The 25,385-nt window shown below is 53.4% G+C and overlaps 1 protein-coding gene across 14 annotated transcripts in view; it reads left to right on the forward strand.

Moving 5' to 3' along the window:
* The window catches only part of Tnk2 (tyrosine kinase non receptor 2), a 37,781-nt gene extending 16,938 nt beyond the window's left edge, over window positions 1-20,843 (forward strand). For 2 of the 14 annotated variants that reach the window (XM_050159848.1, XM_050159842.1), the window contains exons 2-15: window positions 2,834-3,014; window positions 4,699-4,769; window positions 6,497-6,718; window positions 7,236-7,388; window positions 7,775-8,052; window positions 8,583-8,709; window positions 9,079-9,225; window positions 9,317-9,411; window positions 13,237-13,431; window positions 15,547-15,638; window positions 16,938-18,286; window positions 18,379-18,474; window positions 18,633-18,760; window positions 20,026-20,843. In XM_050159848.1, the coding sequence (XP_050015805.1) occupies window positions 2,852-3,014; window positions 4,699-4,769; window positions 6,497-6,718; window positions 7,236-7,388; window positions 7,775-8,052; window positions 8,583-8,709; window positions 9,079-9,225; window positions 9,317-9,411; window positions 13,237-13,431; window positions 15,547-15,638; window positions 16,938-18,286; window positions 18,379-18,474; window positions 18,633-18,760; window positions 20,026-20,032 (3,123 nt within the window). In that variant the 5' untranslated portion in view covers window positions 2,834-2,851 and the 3' untranslated portion in view covers window positions 20,033-20,843. Of the gene's footprint in view, window positions 1-2,833; window positions 3,015-4,698; window positions 4,770-6,496; window positions 6,719-7,235; window positions 7,389-7,774; window positions 8,053-8,582; window positions 8,710-9,078; window positions 9,226-9,316; window positions 9,412-13,236; window positions 13,432-15,546; window positions 15,639-16,233; window positions 16,279-16,937; window positions 18,287-18,378; window positions 18,475-18,632; window positions 18,765-20,025 lie in introns of those variants that run through there. The other 12 variants (XM_050159852.1, XM_050159851.1, XM_050159855.1 and 9 more) reach the window with 8 other exon arrangements.
* The last annotated feature ends 4,542 nt before the right edge of the window (window positions 20,844-25,385 follow it).

Below are 25,385 nucleotides of genomic sequence, written 5' to 3' on the forward strand. Positions count from 1 at the left end.
TAGGGGCTGTCACTCTGGGCTTAGCAGTAGCAAGGGGACTAGACCCCCACCTGACTCCTCTCTTCGCCAGGATGTCTTCTAGGCTTCATCTCTCTCCCTCATGGGTGCCCTGTCCCTGGGTTGGGGACTGGAGAGGGGAGTGTCCAGCTGAGCAGGGAGGTGTGTTGGCTAGTCTGTGAAGGAAGGGGGGGGGGACAGGCTGGGCTGGGCTTTCTAGGTAGCTTCAGCAGGGCCTCTGGGTTTCACTGAGCCCTCCCTGACTGTTCAGGGTGTGACTTTGAGCTATGACCTGGATTTAGAGACGGGAATGGGGAGTTGGGAGTCCTACGGCTTGAGGACATGAGAGGAGAGGAAGACCCGTGGCTGCTTCTCCTGATGGGACCAGTCGCCCTCATCTTGAAGCCCTTCCACATAGCTAATGGGGCAGGGCCGCTTCGCTCCAGGCCCAAGGCCCAGTGGTGGAGCCCAGTGCAGTGATTTTTCACCCTGCACCTCGGGCTTTACTCTGGAAAGCAGTGGCACACGTCTGCTTAACCCCCACACGCTGTTTGCAAACAGTTCATTTTGTTGAGGACGAATGCACCAGTACAACTAAACTTTTAGAACTGATGTAGAAACTGTAGCTTTCTCAAGTTTTTTCTCTTATTATTTTATGTATATGGGTGTTTTGCCTGCATGTACGTCTATGCATCGTGTGTGTACAGTGCCTGAGGAGGCCAGAAAAGGGAGTCAGATAACCTGGAACAGGAGTTACAGATGATTTTGAGCTGCCATGTAGATGCTGGAATTGAACCCTGGTCCTCTGGAAGAGCAGTGTGTGCTCTTAACCTCTGAACCATCTTTCCAGTACCATAACTACCCTGTCTCGAAAAACCAAAAAAAAAAAAATAAAAAATTATTTTTTGCTTCCCTTCACAAATACAGTTAATAGGAATGTTACATATTAAGTATATGTAGAGTCAATAAACATGGTGCCAACTATAATATGTGGAGAAATAAGAGGAAAATAGTTTGTAACCCTTGATGTATTCTGTCATGCACTAGCTGTATTGGGAGGGACCAAAGAGGCTCAAGCCTCAAGAGAGCCACTGGGAGGAGTTTTGTGATAATAGGGTATATTCCCTAATTTTTTTTAATCTGATAGTGGACTTTTGCCATATTCCAAAGGGTAGCGTTTTCCTCAGTTTACACAGTAAACGGTTCACACAGTTCAGGAAAAGCAGGCTACAGTAAAACTATAAAAGCTTTTTCTTGTTTAATGTACAATAGAATCTAAGTCTAGGTTTGGATCATTCTAATGGTTTTAACCTGCATAAAGTTGCATGGAATCCGTGTGTTCAAATCTGTCCTGTGCATTGCAGAATAATTCATGTTCTTACCCCTTACTACCCGCTAAATGTCACCCCCCCCCCACTATGACAGACAAAAATATCTTCTATCTGGAGGGTTGTACAGCCCTTAGAGAACCATCCAAATAAAGGGTTACAGCTTAAAGTTTGGAAGCCGCCACCAGCCCAGTCTCCTTGGTGGAAGAGCCAGGGTTTGAACCAAAGGCTTGTCCTTCCTGTCCATTACTCTGTGGAGCCCTGAGGTGCAGGGAACATCTGAGCTGCAGCTCCTAGCACTGTTGGCAGGACCACTGAGAATTGTGGGGTAGGAGGCTCAGGCTGGGCGGCCCATTCCTCTTACTGCATCTGTATTGAGAGTGCGCTATGTTCAGGAGCGGGTCACCTGGCCCCTAATAGACAGCTGACCTTTTCACCTCACCTGTCTTCTTCCTCGGGAACTGAGGTGAGGCCAGAGTCTGGTCTGCGAAAGTGCTTATTGTCAGGTGTTTTACTCAAACAGGGATGGGTTTGACTTTAGCTTTGAAGGTGGTCTTGGCCTTTTCCTCTGGACCTTGGACCTTGGACAGGTACTCTCAGCATTGGCTGGTTGTACCTGCAGGTACGTTTTGTTTTGCCAGTACGTATAGACTGTGTGCACTCACACATATTTTAGAGTTGAACTGCTTGGCGTCATTTAAAAGTTGAGACAGATAAAATATTAAGTGGAAAAGGAGAAACAGCAGTATGGGTAATGTGTGACTTAAAAGGACACTTAGAAGACATTGGCAGCTGGCTTTGGGGACTGGGAGCTAGGTGGCTGCACAGGAGGAGAGAGGATGAGGTTCCCTGTGCCTCTTGAGTATTTACAATGTGCATGTGTTGCCATTCCGAAGATATTTTTGAAGGTAAGATGTCATACAAATTGTGACATCTGGTACTGCAAAACTGACAAGTTTTGGTTAAAGTACCGGGCCTTAGTCTCTCGGGGCAGCTGTTTAGGGAAGCAAGCGCCCGCTTACTGGGGTGTCTGGTCCACACTTCCCACTCTCGTCTTCATCTTATGGCGCTTTAGGCACCTGGGTGTTGTCCGTGGGTTAGTGGGTAAGGCCTGGTGGTGTCAGGCAGTAAGAACTGGACAGATCTTCTGTGGGGTCTGTCTGATGAGGGGTCTGGTGGGTTGATCTCACAGGGCCACTGTACCCCACCCTGACTTCTAAATGAGATTGTAGGAGTAAGATAACTGATACTGTTAGTCTGTGCTTCAGGGGCCTGTGATTCCCTGAGGTCCCTGAGCACAGTTGATCTCAGTTCACTCAGACAGAGAGCACAGATTTGGGAGTAAGACTTGATTCCTGACTGCTTTGGTCTGGGACTCATCTCCGCTGTTTGGGGGAACGAGAAGGTGCTTTGGGTTCTATAGAATGTGGGTGCGCCACATTGATGGCCAGGTCTCCTGCCACTTGCTTACATGCCCTGGCCTCTCAGCTATGCTTCCTTTCCCGCAGAGGCTGGGGAGCAGCAGCATGCAGCCGGAGGAGGGGACGGGCTGGCTGTTGGAGCTGCTGTCCGAGGTGCAGCTGCAGCAGTATTTCCTGAGGCTTCGCGATGATCTCAACGTCACCCGCCTGTCCCACTTTGAGTATGTCAAGAACGAGGACCTGGAAAAGATTGGCATGGGCCGGCCTGGTAGGTAGCCAGTGGGCCTTGCTTGATCCTCTTGACCATTGACTTGGTACCTTTAGTATGGCCTAGGACACAGAAGAATCTCTTTGTCATGGCAGCTGAGAACTTTGTCAGCCTGAGACCCAGAGCCCCTGAGATGAGTGGAGGCATCAGTAGAGGTGCTGGTCACAGGGTTCCCTGGGAATGGTTTCTGGTTGTAAATGTGAGTTGGAAAGTCCTTTTTGTACTTTGTGTTTTTGAGACAGATTCTCAGTAAGGTACCCAGAGTAGCCTTGAACCTGTCCGTAGCCAGAGCAGACCATGGACTTTAGTTCCTCCTGTCTCAGCTCCCTGGTAGCCGGGATTATGCCTTTGTTCCCAGGCCTGCTTCCCAGCCCGCCCCATTTGTGTTTGAGCAGATATTTGTGGGACGTATTTCCGGTGTCCCTTTCGTCTCTTCTGTTTGATTCTGAACAGCAGTGGGGTCAGTGCCAAGAGCTCTACAATGAGAAGGGAAGGACACAACTCTTAGACCGGGCCAGAGAGATGGCTCTGTGATTAAAGGCGTCAGGTTGCACCTCCCAACATGAGGCATGCGCGTATACACTGACACATACATAAATAAAAATGTACAAAGTCTTTTAAAGTCCATCTCTCAGATGGTTTGCTAACACATAGAAACTTTATCTTTCGTTTCTTTCTAAACCGAATGTAGCAGTTGACGGCTAGAAGTCATGGCGTTCTCTGGATCATCAGAAATCATTGGGTTGTAGTAGAATGCGCTTGTTAAAAAGGAAAGTGCTGGGTTTAATTCCCGGCACCACAAACGGGTGTAGTGGCAAACACCAGTAAGTCTAGCACTCAGGAGGTGGAGGCAGAGAAGTAGATCAGTCTTCAGCTGCCTAGCAGATTCAGCCATCCTGGGCTACTGTAGACTGTCTCAAAACACACAATCAGAAACCTTAATGTGTTCAACTCAGAAGAGCCAAGTGTTTTGTAAGATTAAAAATGACACTAACTTGTGCTGCTTTAGGCCTGGGTAGCTGATCTCTCTCAGTGTTACCGCTGAGTGCTGAAACGGCATGATCAAGGCAGCCTGTGGAGGGAGGGCTTCATTTGGTTCACGCTTCCAGTCACTGTTCACCCTCGAAGGAAGTCAGGACAGGAGCTGTCGAGAGGACACGATCTTGGAGTAGCTGATGCAGAGGCCACAAAGGGGTGCCACTTACTGCCTAGTTCCTCATGACTTGCTCAGCCTGCCCAGGGGTGCCCCTCCCCCGTCAGTCACTAATTAAGAGGATACCTTACAGCCTGGTCTTCTGGAGGCACTTTCTCAACTGAGGGTCCGTCCCTCTGATGACTCCAGCTTGTGTCATGTTGGCGTGAAGCCAGCCAGCACGGTGCCTGGTGTCAGCAGTGTAAGGACATTTTATGGGGAATAAACCTTAGAATGGAGGGAATTCTGTATATATCTTTACCTGATTTGTCTGGAGAGTCAATTGCCCGCCATGACTGTTCAGTTTTGATGAAAAGACACCTCCACCCAGCTTGAAAGTCATGCAGAGATTGGGTGAATGAAATTCCTAGTTGGCTGAGTGTCCGTGTGCCGAGCGGTAGCTACTGGTGGGCCTACCGGAGGAACCGAGGAAGCCTGCCAGGTGGACAGCAGTCTCCCTGACAGCCCTGGGCTCCTTTTCCCTTCTCGCAGGTCAGAGGCGTCTGTGGGAGGCTGTGAAGAGGAGGAAGGTCATGTGCAAACGCAAGTCATGGATGAGCAAGGTGCGTGAGTACTGTGTGGGGGCGGAGGGGCACCCCAAGGGCCTCACACCGCTGGCGGGCCTAGGACCCGCATCCTGTCCCCAGCAGGTGTAATCTCACCAGCTCCTGCACACTTTGTACAGACCCCCTCCTCCAGGCTTTTATCTGGCAGGGCACTTGTGAAGCTGCCTGACTAAGTGTCTGTCTCCGCCACAGACGGACACGTGAACAGCCTCTCTGTGTGCAGGGGCAGGGACTTGTTGACAACTGTCCCTTTGAGTCAGGCCAGTGTCCATCATAGGGTAGCGAGGACTGTCTGGACATGTTGGCTTTGACATGCAGCCCCGCGTCCCCCATGTTCTCTGGTCATTTGGCTCTGCTGACGAATTCCTTCCCCACAGCTCCCCGCACCCGTCCTAATTTGGGTCTGTGGTGTTGTGAGTCCCTGATGTGACTCAGTGGAACTTTGCCCATTGTCTGGAAGACAATGAGAGAGGAAGTGAGCCAGCCAGGGCCTCCCTCCCCACTCCTGGCCTCAACTGGAGTGGGGGGTGAGCAGGACAGAACAGCCGGTCAGGGATTGGGCAGTAGAGATTTCCTGGCTGCAATTTGGCAAAGGGGCTGTCTCTTGAGAGCCTGTGGCCTTTTCTGGGGACACAGTCCTGGTCCTTTGCCCAGGTTTTAGTGAAAGATGAGTGTGTCGGGCTGATTGACGGTGGGAGAGAGAAGCAGTGTAGCAGCTTTGGATCTGTGCCTGACTCATAGTAGGTCTCTGGGTGATCAGTGTCCTTCTCCCAATGGTCATGTCTCCAGGAAACCAGTTAGCCTCATTACCCAGCTTACCTTGCACGATTGTGGGAGGGTCCCTCCTGGCTGCAGTGGCTGAGGGAGACCTAGTATATTAGTAATTCTAGTTATTGGACCTCAGATTTGATTGCCCTTAGCACATGCAGGAAGGTGGCCAACCTTGGGGAGCCGAGGCCAGTCTGCAGCCTGGAGCTAGAGCTCTGGAGGCCCTCTCAGACTGCCATGCCCAGGCCTGCTCACGGCCCTTTTCCCGTCTCTTGACCTTTGGCACTTCCTTCTCAAAAACAGGCCTCAGAGACCCCTCTAGTCTTCCATCCTTCTCAGCCTCTGACTCTAGGCTCCTCTCCAGAACCCCAGCTGTCTTCCCAGGCCCTTCTCCAGAAAAGACTCACTTCATCTACACCACACACACACACACACACACACACACACACACACACACACTCATGGTTCAACCTCAGACTAAAATTATCTTCTCCCCTGGGCAGGATGAAGGGCAGGCGACTCCCCAGGGAGGGTAGAGACAGACAGAGCCAAATGGTTAACCCAGAGAAGGGGCCAGGGCTAAAAATGGACAGGGAGGTGTTTGGAGGGCCCCTCAGGCTCCTACCCTCTCTTTGTGTGCTAGGGGCAAAAGTGTGTGATGGATAAGAGGTTCAGGAAGGGAAGGGTAGAACGGGGAGGAGCTGAAGACTAGGGGTGGGGGGTGTACCCAGAGGGCTTTGTGTTGTCCATTCACAGACCAGTTGGGGTCACTCTAGCCATAAACTGTACTTTTACCTGTTGTTGACACCTACCCCGAGGCTTCAACTGTGGATTCTCAGTTAGGGTATACTCGGGAGGAAGTATGAGCCTTTAATGGGTCGCCCCTGGGCAGCTTGGCAAAACTGAGTGGTTCTGGGGCTCTGGGTTCCATCTGGCTCCTTGCTGCCTTCAAACAGGTGTTCAGTGGAAAGCGGCTGGAGGCTGAGTTCCCTCCCCATCACTCTCAGAGCACCTTCCGGAAGCCCTCACCCACCCCAGGGGGCCTGGCAGGGGAAGGGACCCTGCAGAGCCTCACCTGCCTCATCGGGGAGAAGGACCTGCGCCTCCTGGAGAAGCTGGGAGACGGCTCCTTTGGCGTGGTGCGCAGGGGTGAATGGGACGCCCCTGCGGGAAAGACGGTGAGCTCTGTGTGGATTGTAAAAGGACTCGCCTTCAGGCTTAACTAAGCACAGCGGCTTCTTTTTTCAACTCTAAAAATATTTTAGTTTGCTTACTGTGAAAGATTGAACTCTGAAAAGCGAAAGACCAGTGGTCTGCAGTTCCGTTGCTTGACTGACGCAGAGCCGCAGTTGTCTCCTCCCCAGCCCCCACCCCACAGGTGTTGTGTCCATTTCAGATACATCCCCTTTTCCAGTTCTGTAGCTTGCAGAAAAAGCTAAACAAATCACTGTCTTCGTACTGCTCCTCACTTCATGGACTGGCACTGCTAACTTGAGAGTTTTCCTAGAAAGAGCAGGCCCGTATTTAATGACCTTCAGAGGTCAGTCAGCCCTGTCCCCACGCCAGGGACGTACACGCTCACCCACTCAGGTGAACAGGTCTGAGTCAAGGATCTTTGCCCCGAGTTGGAAGGAGCAGTTAGCTCAGTGTTGGCGACCAACCATGAAAGGTCTAACTCCCTGCTAATCCTGACAGGTGAGTGTGGCCGTGAAGTGCCTGAAGCCAGATGTGCTGAGTCAGCCAGAGGCCATGGATGACTTCATCCGGGAGGTCAATGCCATGCATTCGCTTGACCACCGAAACCTCATTCGCTTGTATGGTGTGGTGCTCACGCCACCCATGAAGATGGTGAGAGCTTGGGTAGGAGGGAGGGTCAGAGAGCGTCTCCCACCACGCATGGCCAGGGGGTTACCAGGGTCCTGCCCAGCACTGCCATTTTTAGATTTTCTAGTACCCATTGACAAGGAGCTGTGCCCGTAGGAAGGACTGGCCCTTAACTGAAGTTGGTCTTTGGAATTTCTAGTCTGACCCTCTTTGGGGTGCTGCTGTCTGGGTCTCAGATCCCTGGGGTCGCTGGAGGGACAGGGCTGGGAAGCTGTGGAACTCGTGGTAACTCTGAGCAGACAGGTCAGGAAGGAGTATTACGTATGGCTATGGCAGATGTCCAGAACGGGACCGGAAACCTTGCCCCTCAGAGAGTAGAGATCTGCTTACCCTCTCATGTCTGACCTCAGGTGACAGAACTGGCACCTCTGGGATCTCTGTTGGACCGACTGCGTAAACACCAAGGTCATTTCCTCTTGGGGACTCTGAGCCGCTATGCTGTGCAGGTGGCTGAGGGCATGGGATACCTGGAGTCCAAGCGCTTCATCCACCGGGACCTGGCTGCTCGGAACCTGCTGTTGGCTACCCGTGACCTGGTCAAGATCGGGGACTTTGGACTGATGCGAGCTCTACCCCAGAATGATGACCACTATGTCATGCAAGAACATCGCAAGGTGCCCTTTGCCTGGTGAGGGGCAGGTGCCGCCGGCCTATAGGGCCTGAGTTCCACCCCAGGCTCAGAAGACCCACAAGCTTCTGGGCACTCTGTTACCCACCACAGCACTGTCTCTGCCCTGGCCTGTCCTTATCTGTTCTGTGCCTGGGGTACCTTTCTTATCTACTTACATGTTTGCACATCCATCCAAGGAATTCTCTAGGTGGATACTGGAAGGCCCAAGGGTGACTGCTCTTGAGATACCAAGGGCATGGTACTTAGTGCGGTGCTAAAAGGCCCTGTGGAGGGCTTGCTGTTAAATTTAAAATGTATGGGGAATAGCCAGGAAAGAACGTTCAGTGGGCGTGTTTAGGTCAAGCTGGCCCAGGCAGGAATAGATTGTGCTGCATCTTGAAGGCTGAGACTGGTGCTCTTCACCTGTGTGTTGTGGTACCTACCAGCCGTGGGCCCTGGCGGGACTGATGTTTTGCTTAGATGGTAGGATCTTCTGGTTCCAGAGATAGGGTCCACAAGAAGCCTTCCCTTTGACCCTTTTCTATTAGGTGTGCCCCTGAGAGCCTGAAGACACGGACCTTCTCTCATGCCAGTGACACCTGGATGTTTGGGGTCACACTGTGGGAGATGTTCACATATGGCCAGGAGCCCTGGATTGGCCTCAATGGCAGCCAGGTGAGGAGACTAGGGGTGGGCTCCATAGGGTGGGTGGGAGTCATCCTCCCCTGGTTTCCAGCCTGACCTTGTTGGAACTGATTCTTTTCTGATCGACTCTCAGTATGCTCTGTGTTGACACGGCCTCTCTGAGCTTAGCCAAGAGAGTGGCTACTGAGAATGTCACAGGACAGGGATGGGGTGGGAGAACATGGATGAGGGATGAGTTCTGGGCAGGGCTAAGGCTGGAAATAAAGGTCTTGGGCTCTGGGGACACATGTGCCGTGGTGGCCAGGCGTGTCACCTTCAGCTGTGGGTCCGGTCAGGGAAAAGCCGGTGAGGAGACAAGAGCCCTGCTGCCCCTAACCTGTGCACCCTCCTGCCTGGCAGATTCTGCATAAGATTGACAAGGAAGGGGAGCGCCTGCCCCGGCCTGAGGACTGCCCCCAAGACATCTACAATGTCATGGTCCAGTGCTGGGCCCACAAACCAGAGGACAGACCCACTTTTGTGGCCCTTCGGGACTTCCTGCTGGAGGTGAGGGCGGATCTGCCCATGGTGGCTGGGGAGTGCAAGAGGGGGCATCGGATGCTTAGCCTGGACCAGACATGATGTGTTTGTGCCCCAGGCTCAGCCTACTGACATGCGGGCCCTTCAGGACTTCGAGGAGCCAGACAAGCTGCACATCCAGATGAATGACGTCATCACTGTCATCGAGGGAAGGTAGGGGCGTCCCTTCCAGGGCACAGGCTTGAGAGGTGCATAACAGCCCCCTCTGCCTCTGAGAGTTCGCCGCACAGAGGTCAGAGTGGCAGCGTTGGTAACGGGCCTCACACTACTGAGAGCCGTCTGCACAGAGGCCGGGGCCGCAGCGTTGCTGACGGGCCTCACACTACTGAGAGCCGTCTGCACAGAGGCCGGGGCGGCAGTGTTGGTGACGGGCCTCACACTACTGAGAGCCGTCTGCACAGATTTTCCCTGCTAGCCCCAGCCCAGCTTGGCCTCAGAGCTGGGGGTCAGCACCAGAATCCCCAAATGTTTCTTGTTCTTCACTTCTGGTGTCTCAAGTGAAGGATTCTGTTCTTGAGAGGTCTCATGTAGCTCAGGCTGGCCTCAAATGCATTATCCTCCTGCCTCTGCCTCCCAAGGACTGGGTTGTGAGTGTGAACAGCCATGCCTGGCTGCTCACCTCCAGCCTTTCAGGCCCCAAGCAGCCTCTCCCTGCTCTGCCTCGCCCTTATGGCAACTTTCCATCCTTCCTGTCAAGCCCCCTCCCCCCCACCGGGGTCTCCCAGTCACGGTCTCCCTCCATCCACTGCCTGGACCTCTGTCCCATTCTATTCCCAGGGCTTCCCCGTGAGGAGGACTGCTATGTGTCTGACCTACTTGAAACTCGGGTCATAGCCTATGTGCAGTGTCCCTTAATCGGCCTACCTGCCTCCTCCACGTTTCTAGTTCCAGTCCCTGCCCTGGCCCTACCCTCTGCTGGTCCTGCCTCCAGTCATCTGATCCCCAGAGTGTCTGAGGAACTGGTTGCTGGTAGGGTGTCTTTGCATTAGCACTGTGGGTGAGTGTTGAGGACCAGGAAGAAAAGTGAGGCAAAGGGAGATTCCCTGTACCCCTTCCACTGACTCAGAACTGGGTAAGGATGCCTGCAGGGGGCCTTTCAGGTATGACTTGTGCCTTACTAGGGTTGGTGAGTGAGGTGAGTCCTAGCCTGAGTCAGTGGAATGGGCCCTGGAGCTGGGTGTGTTAGATTTACCTGTATCCACTGTGACCCCTGTCCCGCTGCCTCAGGCCAGGGCTCTCATGTTGTTCTGTTCTTGGAACAAGAATGACGTCCTAGCTGGTTACAGAGAATGGGAGAGGGTGGTGATAGAAGTGAAAAAAAAAAAAAAAAAAAAAACTGCTCAGGGAGACCTGGAGGCAGGAAGGAGCTGTGTGCGGCTTTGGACCTCAGGGGTAAGTCAGAGGCCTAGGAGTCAGTAGTCTGGAAATAGGCTGAAGATAGGAAGATTTGAGGGTGGGTAGGGAACCTCCTTGGAGGTACCAGGGCAGAAGTTGGCCTGTAACCGTTTCCACTTCCAGGAGCCAACTCCACCTTGTGCTTCTCTGGCCTCAAGTCTTTACTAGTCTGTCTCTGGCTCCACTTGGAGCCTGTGTTCCCTGGGGCTAACGCTGGAGTTTCCCGGGTGTCTCTGGAAGTGGTGCCCTTGGTCATGGAGAGCAAGGCAGACTACAGGAGGGGCCAGGGGAGTGTCTCTTCCTGGGAGGTTGTCCCAGGTGCACCCTGTCCTGCCCTTCCGCCCCAGGCTCCCATTGCCTTCAACTGCTGGTACTGTCACAGCCCATGGTTCAGCTCCTAGAACACGTCCCTTTGAGTTGCCACCTCTTACTTGGTCCCTGGAACTGCTCAGGAGGTGGGAGGTGAGGGACACGAGACTCCAGCAGCCGGCAAGCCTCGGGAGTGGGCCTGTGTATCTGTGGTTACCCGGGCTTTCCTCCTCCTTTTCACCCCCAGATCGCTCTGTTTGTTTGCCTGAGTTGTCTCCATGTTTCCGGTGCATGAGCTTGGAGAGTCTCTGGGCTGGGTTTGTCTCTGTGGCTCTTCCTCTGGCTCTTGCCTGTCTTCCTTGTCTTTCTCTTTTCTGGCGCTGTCTTCAGTCTGCTTCCTAGTTCCAGCTCTAGGGTGCAGCTTGTCCCAGTGCCCAGCTCTTCTCGGGGTACGGGGCAGGGAGAGGATACCTAGACATTCAGTGAGCTGAGCTCAGGGAACTCTGTCTAGGTTTGGAGGTACGCAGAGCATGGTGGCACATTCCTTTAATACCAGAACTTGGGAGACAGAGACAGGAGGATCTCTGTGAGCTCAAGGCCAGCCTGGTCTACACAGTGAGTTCTAGGACGGTTGGAGACACTGTCCAAAAAACAAACAAAAAGCCCTAAAACTAAAAACAGACGTGGGGATACAAGTGATGATAGGCCTTTCTCAAGGGTCTTACTTGGGGGGTGGGATGGCTGGAGGCCCTGTTTTTTTCAGAAGTGGTATTGAGTGGGGACAGAAGTTTTGAAATCCATTTGCAGGTTCTTGGCCTGGCCTGGCCTGCAGCCTCCACTTCCTGTAGTAGGAGGGGTGGAAGGCACTCATCTTTGCCCTCAGAAGGGACAAGGTAGGGTTGTGTGTGTTGTGAGCAGAATGTTTGGGTAACATTTCTACCTCTGCTGCGGCTCTCTGAGTTAGAGAACACCGCAGGAGGTGGGCAGAGTAGAGTTTAGGGCTGGCGGCCAGGAAAGGGACGGGCTGCTTCATGGAGGAGCCGCTGGTGATGGGAGGTGCTGGGCAGGCCTTGCTGCCCTGTGCTTTTCACGGGCAGCTCTGTGTGTGCGTTAAGGATCCTTTCTCTCCTTGGAATGGCACTGCTATTTTCAGATGAGATTGTTCCTTCTCAGGGTGTTGTCCTTTCTTCTTCCTTCCTTCCCTGCCCTTCCTACCCTGAAGGCAGGGAGTAATCATAGGGTTGCTGTGGGTGGTGGTGGGCCAGCAGGCAGCCTTAGTGACCAGAAGGTAGCTGTGGCAGTGCACAGCAGCTCCCCAGCCCTGTGCTGAGGCTGTGTTCACGGGAGGCCGTTCTGATGGGACAGATGCTGTGAAGGTGAGGGGACAGGGCAGGCAGGCAGTGGTGGGTGGTGCGGGTAGGTCCCTGCAGCACGATTGTCACCACTGCTACCTTAACCCAGACTGTCCACATCTTCAGGCATGTGCAGCAGACACAGGGCCTCCGCAGCTAGCTCTGGGGCGTTTGGAGTGTCCAGAGAGAGCTCTGTTCTCTTCCACTTGTTCACTTGCTGTGTGGGCTCAGCCTGGGTCAGACACGGGTTTGCTTTGTCTGCAGAGTGAGGGACTGAGGTCTTCATGATTTGCCGTACTGGGAAATCTAGACCACCTGGTTGTAAGGCAAGAGAGTCGGCCTCATCCCGAGAAGAAGGGAGGATGGCAAGGCTGGATCCCCATAGCCCTGCCCACAGGTGGTGCCAAGCCCCAGGTCTCCATGTGCTCCTTCATCTTGAAGGTCTGCATGGAAGGGCTGAATAGTAATTGGAAGGCATGGTCCTAAACTTATGGGGCTCCTTGTGGCTGATATATCAACTAAAATTCCTAGGACCCTGCTGAAGAGTGAATCTAGGGACCCCTAAGACCAAGGTAGGCCCCCGTTGTAGGTGGGAAACAGGTGTATTGTGAGAGTGAAATAGTTTTGCAGACTCAGTTGATTCGGATCCTGGTCATGTAGGACAGTTGTTGGAGCTGGTCTCCTTGTTTGTAGACTGTAGACAAAGCTACCTGAGCTTGCCAGAGGAGCTTAGGGTAAGGCTGAGCAAATATTCAGGCCCTCTTCAGGAGTGGCAGGTTATAGGGCTGCTGTTGGACACAGTGGACTGTTGGGTGGACGAGGTCTTCAGTGTGCACCCTTTGCCAGGGGTCCATGAGTAGGACCCTAGCCAGGGGTCACTTCACCCCCACTTCGTATTCACTGTGTTATCTTTGTCACACAGGGCTGAGAACTACTGGTGGCGTGGTCAGAACACCCGGACACTGTGCGTAGGACCCTTCCCTCGGAATGTGGTGACCTCCGTGGCTGGCCTGTCAGCCCAGGACATCAGCCAGCCTCTACAGAATAGCTTCATTCACACGGGGCATGGAGACAGCGACCCCCGGCACTGCTGGGGGTTCCCTGACAGGATTGATGAGTAAGTACCTGGACAGAGACACTGACCAGATACGGTCCTGGGCCCCTCACCACACCACACACAAGCCCTCAGAGGTTCCAAAAATGGTGCTGTCTGTTACTGACAAGATTAAGGCTGTGAATAGGCTCTGAACTTAGTGCTGCTCAAAGCAAGCAGTACCAGGAGCAGGCAAAGAGCATCCCCAAAGTCATTTTCCAAGGCCAGGAATGGTTAAGGTATTAACCTTGTTGGCCTTTTCAGCCAAATGGGGTCCATTGTGAAAGTTCCGGTCCCAGTATTTCCTATAGTGGATGGCTGCTGGGCAGCGGGACAGCCTTTGCCCTGGCTGTGGGTCGCCTATGCAGATAGATGCTGGCCCTCGAGCTGTGCGTGTGCACATGATTTTCTATAATCAGTTGCTTTTCTCTCTCGTGACAGGCTGCCAGCCTCAGGGACACAGATGCAAACTTTCCCCATCCCTGCGGCTTGTTTATCACTTGTCCTCGGGGATCCTTTGGTGTGGCACTTGGACCACATCCCTTTCTGTTGTGCGTCATTTCTTCTCTGCCACTGTGTATGACATTTGCTCTCTCCCTTGCGATGACCCCTCTGTGCTGACTCTGCAGAGCGTTTACCTCAGAATAGGTGCGTAGGTGTCTGAGGCATCTTTTCTGAATCCTCTCTGCCCTCCCTCCCCGCTGCAGGCCCTTAGCCGTACATCCTCCTGTGCTCTTCCTCACTTCTGTTCTCTTAGCTTCTTCTGTTCCGGAAGCCCTTCTACCAGAAGAGAGGAGGCTGTGTAGGTGGGGTGGGCCAGGTGTAGGTGACCAAGTGCTGAGGGTGCTTGGGGGTGGTGCGCCAGGGAGCTCTTTGCTGGGCCCCCAGCATTCTCTTCTCCCCAAACCACCCTGTGGGGCAGAGCTTCTCTGTCTGTGTACAGTTTTCCACTGTAAGTAAAATCAAAGTCAGAAAATCCCAGGGATGGACTCGTTTTTACTTACTAAAAAGTCCCCTGTCACCCAGCAGACAAGGCACCACATTCTGACACACGGGGAAGACACTTGGGAAGCAGTTCTCTAAGACATCTGCCTCTGAACAACACTTTTTTTCCTTCAGGGGTTTCCAGAGTTGTGGAGCCCTGAACCTGTGAGGTCAGGGGTCATGTCTGTGCAGGTCCAGGTCCTTCAGGGGTTTCCAGAGTTGTGGAGCCCTGAACCTATGAGGTCAAGGGTCATGTCTGCGCAGGTCCAGGCAGGAGGGAGTTTGTTTCTCAGAAGTGGGCACAGTCCTAGGGGGATCTTAGGGAGCAGTGTTCCTCTAGTCTGCCCCAGCCCACTCTGTTTTGGGGAGTGAGATCCCTGGATCTGAGAAAGATACAGGATTAGGTACTTTATGGTACTCTGTCAGCTCTCCTGCTGGGTCTCTGTGACCCTTTCTCCAGCTGCCTCCTCCTGAGAGCATGGTAAAATAGGCCTTTGTTTTTCCATACCCCACACTCCAGAACGACGGGCCCCTAGAGAGGCTCTGCCTCACAGGAACCAGGTAAGGGCCCCTGAAGAAAGGGGACCTGCGCCCTGTGTCCCGCTCCTGTTGTGCCTTAGCCAGCCTAGCTCATTCTTTAGGCTCTAATCAGCTTTGCTGACTAAGCCCCAGGTCTCAGACAGTGACAGTAGGTCTGGGGTGAGTGAGTGGGGAGCCTACCCGGCAGCTCAACCTCCTCCCCATTTCCTGTGGTTCAGCAGGAAGCTGCTTCCTGCCCACCCTTCTAGGGGCTAGCAGCAGGTGCTTCTCTTCAGTCTGGAGAACAAGAGTGTACCAGCAGGTAGAAGCCTGGCATGGGTTTGGATGCTGTCAGGGTTATCAAGGGCACCTCTGCCCTTGTAAGGTATTGGAGTCCATGAAGGCACAGGCTTCTCAGCCTGGGTCAGGTGTGCTTACCCCGTGGGAGCCACCTCCCAAGGGATTGACCAGTACAGAGTCTGGGAGCCTTGTGACTCAGCTTCCTCTGAGTCTTAGTCTTTCTTTGCTTTGCTCACTAAACACTCAGGAAGGTTTTGTTTTGTTGTGGTTTTGGCCTTCATCTCCAGAAGTGCCTCCCCCACTGCTCTGCCTTCTGACCTGGTTCTCTCCCAACAGACTGTATCTGGGCAACCCCATGGACCCCCCTGACCTGCTGAGTGTGGAGCTGAGCACCTCCCGACCCACCCAGCATCTAGGAAGGCTGAAAAGTAAGAGCCCTCCCATTCCTTGGTCTTCCCAATTCACTGGCCACCCCGAGCCTGCTCTTCTACTCTGAGGGCAGTTGGGCCAGAGCAGCAGGTGGGACAGCTGGATTCCTGGCCCTGGCTAGGCGTGGGGTGGGGTAGGAGAGGAGAGGCAGCTGTATCCGCCGAGGTGGGTATCCTTGGGTTGGTCTGCATTGGCCCTGCAGCCTCAGCTTCCTCCTCCCTCCTTCACCAGGCTGTTCAGATCCTGGCTCCCATACTTGCCTTAATCATGCTCTTCTCTCCCAAGCCAACACCCCACTCTGGGCTCCGTCTCAGCCAGGAGCCCCGTCCTCCCAGATCCTGTGCCTGTCATTCTGGAACACAACTGTTCCATCCTGCCTCCCCGTTCCCTCCCACCTCCCATCTTCAGTTGGGTTTGTGCGTTTGCTCACTCCTGTTCACCTCTCTCTCTATTTCTCTCTCCTTCCTTCCCTCCCTCCCTCTCCCTTTCTCACCTGAACTTTTCCCTCTGTCTGGCTCCACCTCCCCCCTCATCCCTGCCCTGCTTGGTCACTCTTCTTTTCTGCCTCCCCTGTCCGCATGGCCTTTCCTACAGGGGAGCCTCCACCTCGCCCACCTCAGCCTGCCATCTTCACACAGAGTAAGTGGGGCTTCTCAGGATGCCTTGGCCCCTGCCCCCGCCCTCTCTCTCCTCTCACCTCTCCTCTCCTGGAAGGTACAGAGCTCCAGTGGCTGTGTGGAAGGGGAAGCGGGTGTGTGCTGTGAGCTTTTGCTGCTGAACTGGCCGGGCATGCCTGCCTCCCCATCTGTGCCCTCAAAGATGAGGCGGTCCTGCCGTGACTCAGCCAGCTCGTGCTTTTTCAGACATGCAGAGGTTGTGTCTTGATGTCAGGGTGGCATCAGGAGTCCGTCTTCTGAGGGAAGCTCCTGTTGGCCCGTGCCTGCTCTAACGGTGTGCCCCAGTAGAGGTGGAGCAAGGGGTTACTAACCAGACCGAGAGCAAGGAGTTCAGGGCTCTTGTATTATGGTGGGAACGTCAGAGTCAGGTGTGCATGGGATGTTGGCCCGCTCTCGCTTGGGTAGAGTTGGGGGGCCTACATTGAGGCCTGAAGGCAGACAGCTGGCTCTGCCCTGTTTGAGCAGGGTCAGGTATGGTCTTGGTGCAGAGGCTAACCTCTGGGGAGTCGGTAGTGATGGGTCAGTGGGGGCTACTTGGTTGCTTTTACACATCCTACCTTCCCTTGTTCCCCACTCATACCTGACACCATCTCCCTGTTGGGGTCTCCCTTTTTGTCACAGAGCCAACATATGACCCTGTGAGTGAGGACCAAGACCCCTTGTCCAGCGACTTCAAGAAGCTGGGCCTGAGGAAGCCATCCCTGCCCCGAGGGCTGTGGCTCACAAAGCCCTCGGCCCGAGTGCCAGGCACCAAGGCAGGCCGCAGCAGTGGGGGCGAGGTCACGCTCATCGACTTTGGCGAGGAGCCCGTGGTTCCAACCCCACGGCCCTGTGCACCCTCCTTGGCACAGTTGGCCATGGATGCCTGCTCCTTGCTGGACAAGACACCACCACAGAGCCCCACGCGGGCACTGCCACGGCCTTTACATCCCACACCTGTAGTGGACTGGGACGCTCGCCCGCTGCCCCCGCCCCCTGCCTATGACGATGTGGCCCAGGATGAGGATGACTTTGAGGTCTGCTCTATCAACAGCACGCTAGTGGGTGCAGGCCTCCCTGCTGGGCCGAGCCAGGGCGAGACCAATTATGCCTTTGTGCCTGAGCAGGCGCAGCCGCCCCCTGCCCTGGAGGACAACCTGTTTCTTCCACCCCAGGGTGGCGGCAAGCCACCCAGCTCGGCCCAGACTGCAGAGATTTTCCAGGCACTGCAGCAGGAGTGTATGCGGCAGCTACAGGTCCCCACTGGCCAGCTGACCCCCTCCCCCACCCCAGGAGGTGATGACAAGCCCCAGGTGCCACCCCGGGTACCCATTCCCCCTCGGCCCACACGTCCACGTGTGGAGCTATCTCCAGCTCCCTCGGGTGAGGAAGAGACAAGCCGGTGGCCTGGACCTGCCTCCCCTCCCCGAGTGCCTCCCCGGGAACCCCTGTCCCCTCAAGGCTCAAGAACCCCAAGCCCCCTGGTGCCACCTGGCAGCTCTCCGTTACCACACCGGCTCTCTAGCTCACCCGGAAAGACCATGCCCACCACCCAAAGCTTTGCCTCAGACCCTAAATATGCCACGCCACAAGTGATCCAGGCTCCTGGCCCGCGGGCTGGCCCCTGTATCCTGCCCATTGTCCGCGATGGCAGGAAGGTCAGCAGTACGCACTACTACCTGCTACCTGAGCGCCCTCCTTATCTGGAGCGCTACCAGCGCTTCCTCCGGGAGGCCCAGAGCCCTGAAGAGCCAGCCTCCATGCCTGTGCCCCTGCCGCTGCCCCCACCCAGTACTCCAGCCCCTGCCGCCCCCACTGCTACTGTTCGCCCTATGCCTCAGGCTGCCCCAGAACCAAAGGCCAACTTCTCCACCAATAACAGCAACCCAGGGGCTCGGCCACCAGCCCTGAGGGCCACTGCTCGGCTGCCACAGAGGGGCTGCCCGGGGGATGGGCAAGAGGCTGCACAGCCAGCAGACAAGATCCAGATGGTGAGTGCCAGGCCCACTTAAAGGTGAAGGGCTGGGGTCTGAGGGACCCAGAGGAATGGGCCCAAGTGGTGCTGATGGGTGGGTGTGCCCAGCTGCAGGCCATGGTGCATGGGGTGACCACAGAGGAGTGCCAGGCGGCCCTGCAGAGCCACAGCTGGAGTGTGCAGAGGGCTGCCCAGTATCTGAAGGTACCATCACTTCCTGCCTGCTCTGGCGTTGAGGGGCCTTGAAAGCTGGTTCCGCTGTACCTGACCCTCCCCGCTGGCTCTGAGTCCTGTGCCCCGACTCTGGTCTGGTACCCCTTGCCCCAGGGTGTCCCATGGCACCACTGCCCTTTGCCCCTCAGGTGGAGCAGCTCTTTGGACTGGGTCTTCGGCCGCGGGTGGAGTGCCACAAAGTGCTAGAGATGTTTGACTGGAACCTGGAGCAAGCTGGCTGCCACCTCCTGGGTTCCTGTGGCCCTGCCCACCACAAGTGAGTGAGTCACACACTGCCCTAGCTCCCTCTCCCAGGAAGGCTGTCATTGGGGATAGCCACACATAGGTAGGGAGTCCCCAGCTGGAGGGGAGAGGGCAGGTGCAGGGCCCCGGAGGCAGGAGCTTTGTTTAGAACAAAGAACAAAATGAACTCAGACACTTGGTTTTTGTCATGAGTGGAAGAGTCGCCTTAGGCCCTGGGTGGAGGAGGCGGACTTCCGGACCTCCTCTCTGGCTGCCCAAGTGCTTCATGGTGTAACATTTTAGTCCTGGTTGTTTAAGCAAATATTTCTTAGCTCTTGTACCATATTTCTCTTTAACGTGCCGGTTAGTACTGGGGAGGAGGGTGGCTCGGTGAATACGCTGCTTGTTGTACAGGCGTGAGAACCTGAGTTTAAATCCCCAAACCTGTGTGAAATATGGACATGTAACTTGCGCCTCTGTAATCCCGGTTCTCTTATGGGAGGCAGGGACAGAGTAACCCCCAGAAGTTGAAGGGCCTGGCAGCCCGGCACACCATAGCATGAAAACAACAGAGACCCTGTCTCAAGAAGAGAGGCAAGGATCCACACCTGAGGATGTTCACTGACTTGTACATACTCAGTGTGGCACGCACACCTGTATTCACACACAAACACACTCCCCTCCCACGCCCTTTTCTATATATGGTAATATTAATGCTTTTTGAAGGAATAAACATTCAAAGAAAATCTCATTGTTTTCTCACTAAAAGCTTATATATATGTAGTCATATAAAATAAAGCACACAGATTAAAATTAATTGAAATCTTTATCAAGCCCCAAAGTGGTGAACAGGCAGACATGAAACCAGTATCATCCCAGGAACCAGTGCAGCTCACTGGGCGCTGGGAGGCAGGCGCCTTGGGGTCCTCCAGTCTGTGCCGCTCTTACACAGTGTAACTCTGACTCTAATCAGAGACAATCAGAAACAGTGGGAGAGGGCTGTGGCCCTCAGACACACTGGACAGGCACTCAGCCGGAGTATCTGCCAGTGGTTGTCCCTAATTTACATCCTGAGAAGACTGGGCTTCCTGTAGTGCTTAGATACTCCAGTACACAGTAGTACTCTTTCCTTAATTCAAAAGTTCATCAAGAAAGACACTTCAGAGTAAATTCTAAAACTGTAGTCTAAGATTTCCAGGTTATTTTTTGTTGTTTTGTTTTTGCGCGGTGACCCTGAATTTCCTGTAAGCTGTTTAGCTCATATTGACAGATAAACTTTTGCTATTTCCCATCTTTCAGACGCTGATAGTTGTCTGCAGAACAACAGTCTGCCCTAAAGGAACCACTTGAACCTGTCTGTAGGACCAGGGTGGGGAGATGCCCATCTCAGGCCTGGAACACCCACAGCTTGGACCTACTGCTGCCTGTTGCTCCACGTGAACAGAGCAGGAGGCTGGGACTCCACCTTGCCCACCTCACTCACCCACCCAGCGCTGTTCTGCACAGCTTGGTTCAGCCCTCAGTGCCCCGGCCAAGAGGTGGGAAGGAGCCTTGTGAAGGCAAGACAGGAAGCTGCCTGGCAGGCCCTGTGTGTGACCTGCCCCTGGCTCAGGATCAGGGCTGGGCTACTGGCTAGCGTGTGCCCCAGGCTTTGCCCTGGAGGACTAGACTAAGGAAGCCAGGCTTGACTTGGGCAAGAAGGATGTGTTGGCCGCACAGAAGGGTAGGCCAGCATCCAGCAAGCCCTTCTTAGGGCTGGGCCCTTTTCCAGGGAACCCCTGTAGGCATTTGGAGTGTTGGACAGAATGTGACTTGTGGCTTCACTGTGAACTTGCAGACTTGGACGCTCCTAGGAGCGTACCTGGAGACAGTCTGAAGTGGCTCAGAAGCAGAGAAATGGCGGCAGGTTCTCTGGCAGGGCCCAGGGCCTGGATTGGAAGGAGACCCCAGGGGCACCAGTACTTTGTTGTTTGACCCCTGACCCTCCCCGTTGCTGTTCGATGTGTTCCCATCAGCCTCTGTTGCCAAAGTTGCTGTCCCAGCTCTGGATATCTGCTTCTTCCAGTGAAATAAATTCCGTTTCTATTTTATGTTACCCACTCCTGCCTGTCTGTTTCTTGTGTCCCTCGTCTCCATAGGCCATGGCTGTCCAGAGCAAGCAGCCTTTTACTACCCCCTACAGGCAGAGAGAGGAACTGCAGCCTGGCAGAGCCTTTTCCTGGGCCCTGTCAGAGCCAGCCCTCCTTTTCCCTGGTCTGGGTACGTCAGTCTTCTGGGGATCTTGTTCCACTGCTTCTGAAGGGCAGGACACACTTCAGGAGACAGTCTGGTAACTCAGCTAACGGGAGCTAGGTCAGAAATGGATAGCATGCAGGGCTCCACTAGGGCCAAGTAATGTATTACATGGTTTCGAGTTTAGAAGCTACTGGAGAGCACAACAGAGCACCACCCCAACAGCCCACTTTCCCATCCCGCTTGCCCTTTCCGCCTTTATCATGTTTCTTGTGTATTGCCCTCTCTTAAATGAGAGATTTTTTTAAAAAATTTTGTAGGAATTTGGCTTGGCTCTTTTCAGTCCTTAGCAGTTACCGCCACTGTGGCAATCCTCTGGGTATACGGCTGCCTTCTGCTGGGTATACGGGCTGCCTTCCGCTGGGTATACGGGCTGCCTTCCGCTGGGTATACGGCTGCCTTCCGCTGGGTATACGGCTGCCTTCCGCTGGGTATACGGGCTGCCTTCCGCTGGGTATACGGGCTGCCTTCCGCTGGGTATACGGCTGCCTTCCACTGGCAAGACTGGGTGACTGGGTGATGCATTGTGAGCATCAGTGGTCACACCAGCAGCGAGAACTGGCCATGTGGTATAGCTCCCTGCCTTTCCAGGCTGCCTGGTGGCAAATGGGGTGACGGTTCTTGTTTATGTCTCTCACTCATGAGTAAGGAGAGTTAAGTCAGTTGGATGCCTGGAGAGATGGTTCAGCGGTTAAAACTACTGCTCTAGCCGCGGTTCAGTTCCCAGCGCTTACAGGACATCTGACACCTGATCTCTATGTCAGCACACATACATGCACACACATACATATATATGCTCCCAACACTTTCCCACTTTTTTTTTTGCAACAGAATATTCTTTTTTTTTTTTTAGAATGTTCTTTTCTTACATTCAGAAATATCTTATAGATCTATCAATTTTCAACTCCATTTAAGAAGACAAAAATGCTGTGTGAGTTGTCAGCTTGTAAGACTGTCATTGAGGATGTGTTTCAAGAAGGGCTTTTGCAGGGGCAGGACGCCAGAGCAGCTGCAACTCCCGCGTGTGTGTGTGTGTGTGTGTGTGTGTGTGTGTAATGCAGCTCGGGCCGTGTCTCCTAAACTCCAGGCCTTCCTGCTGGCTTCCAGCAATCCACCTGCCAGCTCGCGTAGCATCTCTGTGTAGCAGAAGCGGATCTGGGTTTACCAACTTGGGGAATCAACTGAGGATTTGTTGGGCAATCTGTCAGCCTCACTGACAGAACACAAGCTGAACACAGAACACAGTCTGTGCCCCTGGGAAAGAGTGACGTCATCACGGCAAGTTGATGAATCTCTGTAGTCATTGTGTGTGTAGGGAGATGGCTCCCCAGAATGTGACTCTTGCTGACTTAGGGGGGCAGGGAGTGAGGGTCGTAGTGTTTCAGTGGTTAGCTGCTAGCTCACAGTGTGGACTGGCTTGTTCCCGAGCCCTTTCTCTTCCTGTTTGGGGGCTTCTCGTATCCTGGTGAATGACAGGTCTCGGTCCTGAAGCTGCTGGGTTCCTTTGAATCTGTAGACAGGTGTTGGAATTTCTCTTTACGCTGGATGGATCTGCTTAACAGTAGCTAATGTAGCCAAAAGGAAAGACCCCCCCCCCTTGCAGGCAAAAGGTATTTTTAATTTGAAGCTAGTTAATTTCTACAGAACTCTGAACTTGGAGAATTGCCCCTGAGCTCCTCAAAGGCTGTCACACGGCTGACAGGTTTTGGGTGAAATGGTAAGATCAAGAACTAAACCGTGAGGATTTTCTTTAAATGTATTCCTTTCTAAAACATCTCTTAGACACTTTCCCTCCGTTTTTGGTGATAGCGGTAGTATTAGATGGCGACCTTGTGTTTGGATGCTCCGTCTGCATGGAGGGTTGCTGAATGACGGATACACCTTGAGAACCCCTAAGCAATCGCTCCTTTGTGTCAGCAGCGCCACCTGTCTGAAAACGGAGACACCGCATCCTTCAGTACATTTGAGAGCCAAGGAGGACTAGGATTGCCGGAAGTCATTGTCCAGCACACCATTTAAGAGTCCAAAACCAGCCGGGCAGTTGTGGTGCACACCTTTAATCCCAGCACTCGGGAGGCAGAGGCAGGGGGATCTCCGTGAATTTGAGGTCAGCCTGGTCTACAGAGCGAGTTCCAGGACAGCCAGGGCTACACGGAGAAACCCTTTTTGAAAAACAAACAACAAACAAAACCGTCCAAACTCTGCTTGCTTAGGGCCATGGGTGCTTTAGGGAAAGTTGGGAGGGAATGGGTCTGCCCACCATCTGGTACCAAATGGGGATAAACTATGGTCTAAGGTAAAGAGAAAGGACATTAGAATCCCGCCTGTTTCTGTGATGGTTAGGATGCTCTGAAACATGTGGCCTCCCAGCCGTGTGCTAGGACGCTGAGGACTCGGGGAGCATGCAGTCCCTCCCCAGGAAGCCCTGGCACCACCCCACTTGGGGTGCTTAGGTCTCCACTGGATTTGTCTTCTTTTTATGACTGTCCTAACACCCACTGTGGAATTGGCAGAGCACAATGAGAAAAATATGTGGAATTTTATAGATTAGTTTTATCTGTGTACATATGTAAGTATTATAAAAATAAGGGCATTGGCATGAATCAGTTACAAGATCGTGTGTGTGTGTGTGTGTGTGTGTGTGTGTGTATTTCGGGATGGGGTTTCTCTGTGTAGCCCTGGCTGTCCTGGAACTCACACTCACAGAGATCTGCCTGACTCTGCCTCCTGCTTAGATTAAAGGTGTATGCCACCACTCCCGGCTAGCTGCTTATTTTTAAAGATGTATTTATTTTTATTTTATATGTATGAGTGTTTGTCTGTACGTCTGTGCACCACATGTCTGTCTGGAACCCTCTGAGATGAGAAGACATCAGTGCATCTGGAACTGGGTTATAGGTCACTGTGAGCCACCAGATAAGTGCTGGGAACTGAACATGGTGCCTGTGTAAGAGTCGCAGGTGCTCTTAATCACCGAGCCTTCTCTCTCTCCAGCCCTCTAAACTGCTTTTAAATTGTTCACATTTTTTGCTGCTGATTTTCATCTTGAACACCCTGGAAACACTCCATACATACATACACACATACACACATACACATACATACACATACATACACATACATGCATACATAGGTACATACATACATACATACTTTGCATTTTATGGATAAGCTCTTGTTGTGTAAGGCATTATTTGTTAGCATTTTTCTTTTTCTTTTTTTTTTTTCTGTTTTTTTGAGACAGGGTTTCTCTGTAGCTTTGGAGCCTGTCCTGAAACTAGCTCTTGTAGATCAGGCTGGCCTCGAACTCAGAGACCGTATGCCTCTGCCTCCCGAGTGCTGGGATTAAAGGCATGTGTACCACCACCGCCCCACTAGCATTTTTATTTTTTAATGAGTTTTTTTAAAAGATTTACTTATTATGTATACAGTGTTCTGCCTGCATGTGTGCCTGTAATACATGCCAGAAGAGGACACTGAACGCATTACAGATGGTTGTGAGCCACTGTGTGGTTACTTGGAATTGAACTCATGACTTCTGGAAGAGCAGCCAGTGCTCTTAACCTCTGAGCCATCTCTCCAGTCCCTTAATTATTTTTTAACAAGTTTGTAAATGTATTTTCAGAAAAATAATGTTTCCTATAGTCTACATGTTTCCAAGGAAAGGACTTAGATTCTCAAGGTATTTTCAAGTCTTGGGAATGGTAGATTGGATGGTCTAGCTGCCTGGAAGTCTCCTTCCAAGGTTGGAGGGTGGTGGCTGTCAATTGGTAGAGCTCAGCTCCCAAGGCTGCCCGACCTCCCCACAGCTTGCCTGGTGGGAAGATGCCCTTGGCGCAGGTGTCTACTCTGGAGCTGTCCTTTTGAAGATGTCTCCCTGCTCCTGCCGCCACCCTCAGGATGGCCCCGGGGGCTTCTTTCTACTGGAACATTCTCATTCTGTCATCTGAGGAAGGGACAAACCCACCTGTTCCCAGGCATCCTGAAAACCCCTGCAGTGCTCCGGTGGGAGCCCCTCCCCACCCCAGGGGAGGTTTGCTTACCCCATGGCCTATGTCAGTGGTCACATGAGGCCCAGCACCTGAAGCCAGCAGGACCTGGAAGCCCGACCCTGGACTTGCTCCACTGAAATCTGTGCTACCCAGATCTCCAGAGAAACTGTGCAAAGCTTTGAATGAGGGTGGCTCAGCCCTGACCCCACAGAGCAGGCAGGCCTTGGAGGACCCTGCCTGGCTCCAGGAGGCCCCACTCCAGCTCTGCTCATCACCTCCCAGTGCCCTCAGGTCCTGGCCACCAGGACCATGTTGCTTTCTGTTCCTAGGATTTTTGCTACATTAAGCACTTCCTTATAAGTAGAGCTATGCTCT

This window comes from Alexandromys fortis, unplaced genomic scaffold (assembly GCF_014885135.2).
Source record: "Alexandromys fortis isolate MF-2015 unplaced genomic scaffold, M_Fortis_MF-2015_v1.1 scaffold_119, whole genome shotgun sequence".
Classification (NCBI taxonomy): Eukaryota; Metazoa; Chordata; class Mammalia; order Rodentia; family Cricetidae; genus Alexandromys; species Alexandromys fortis.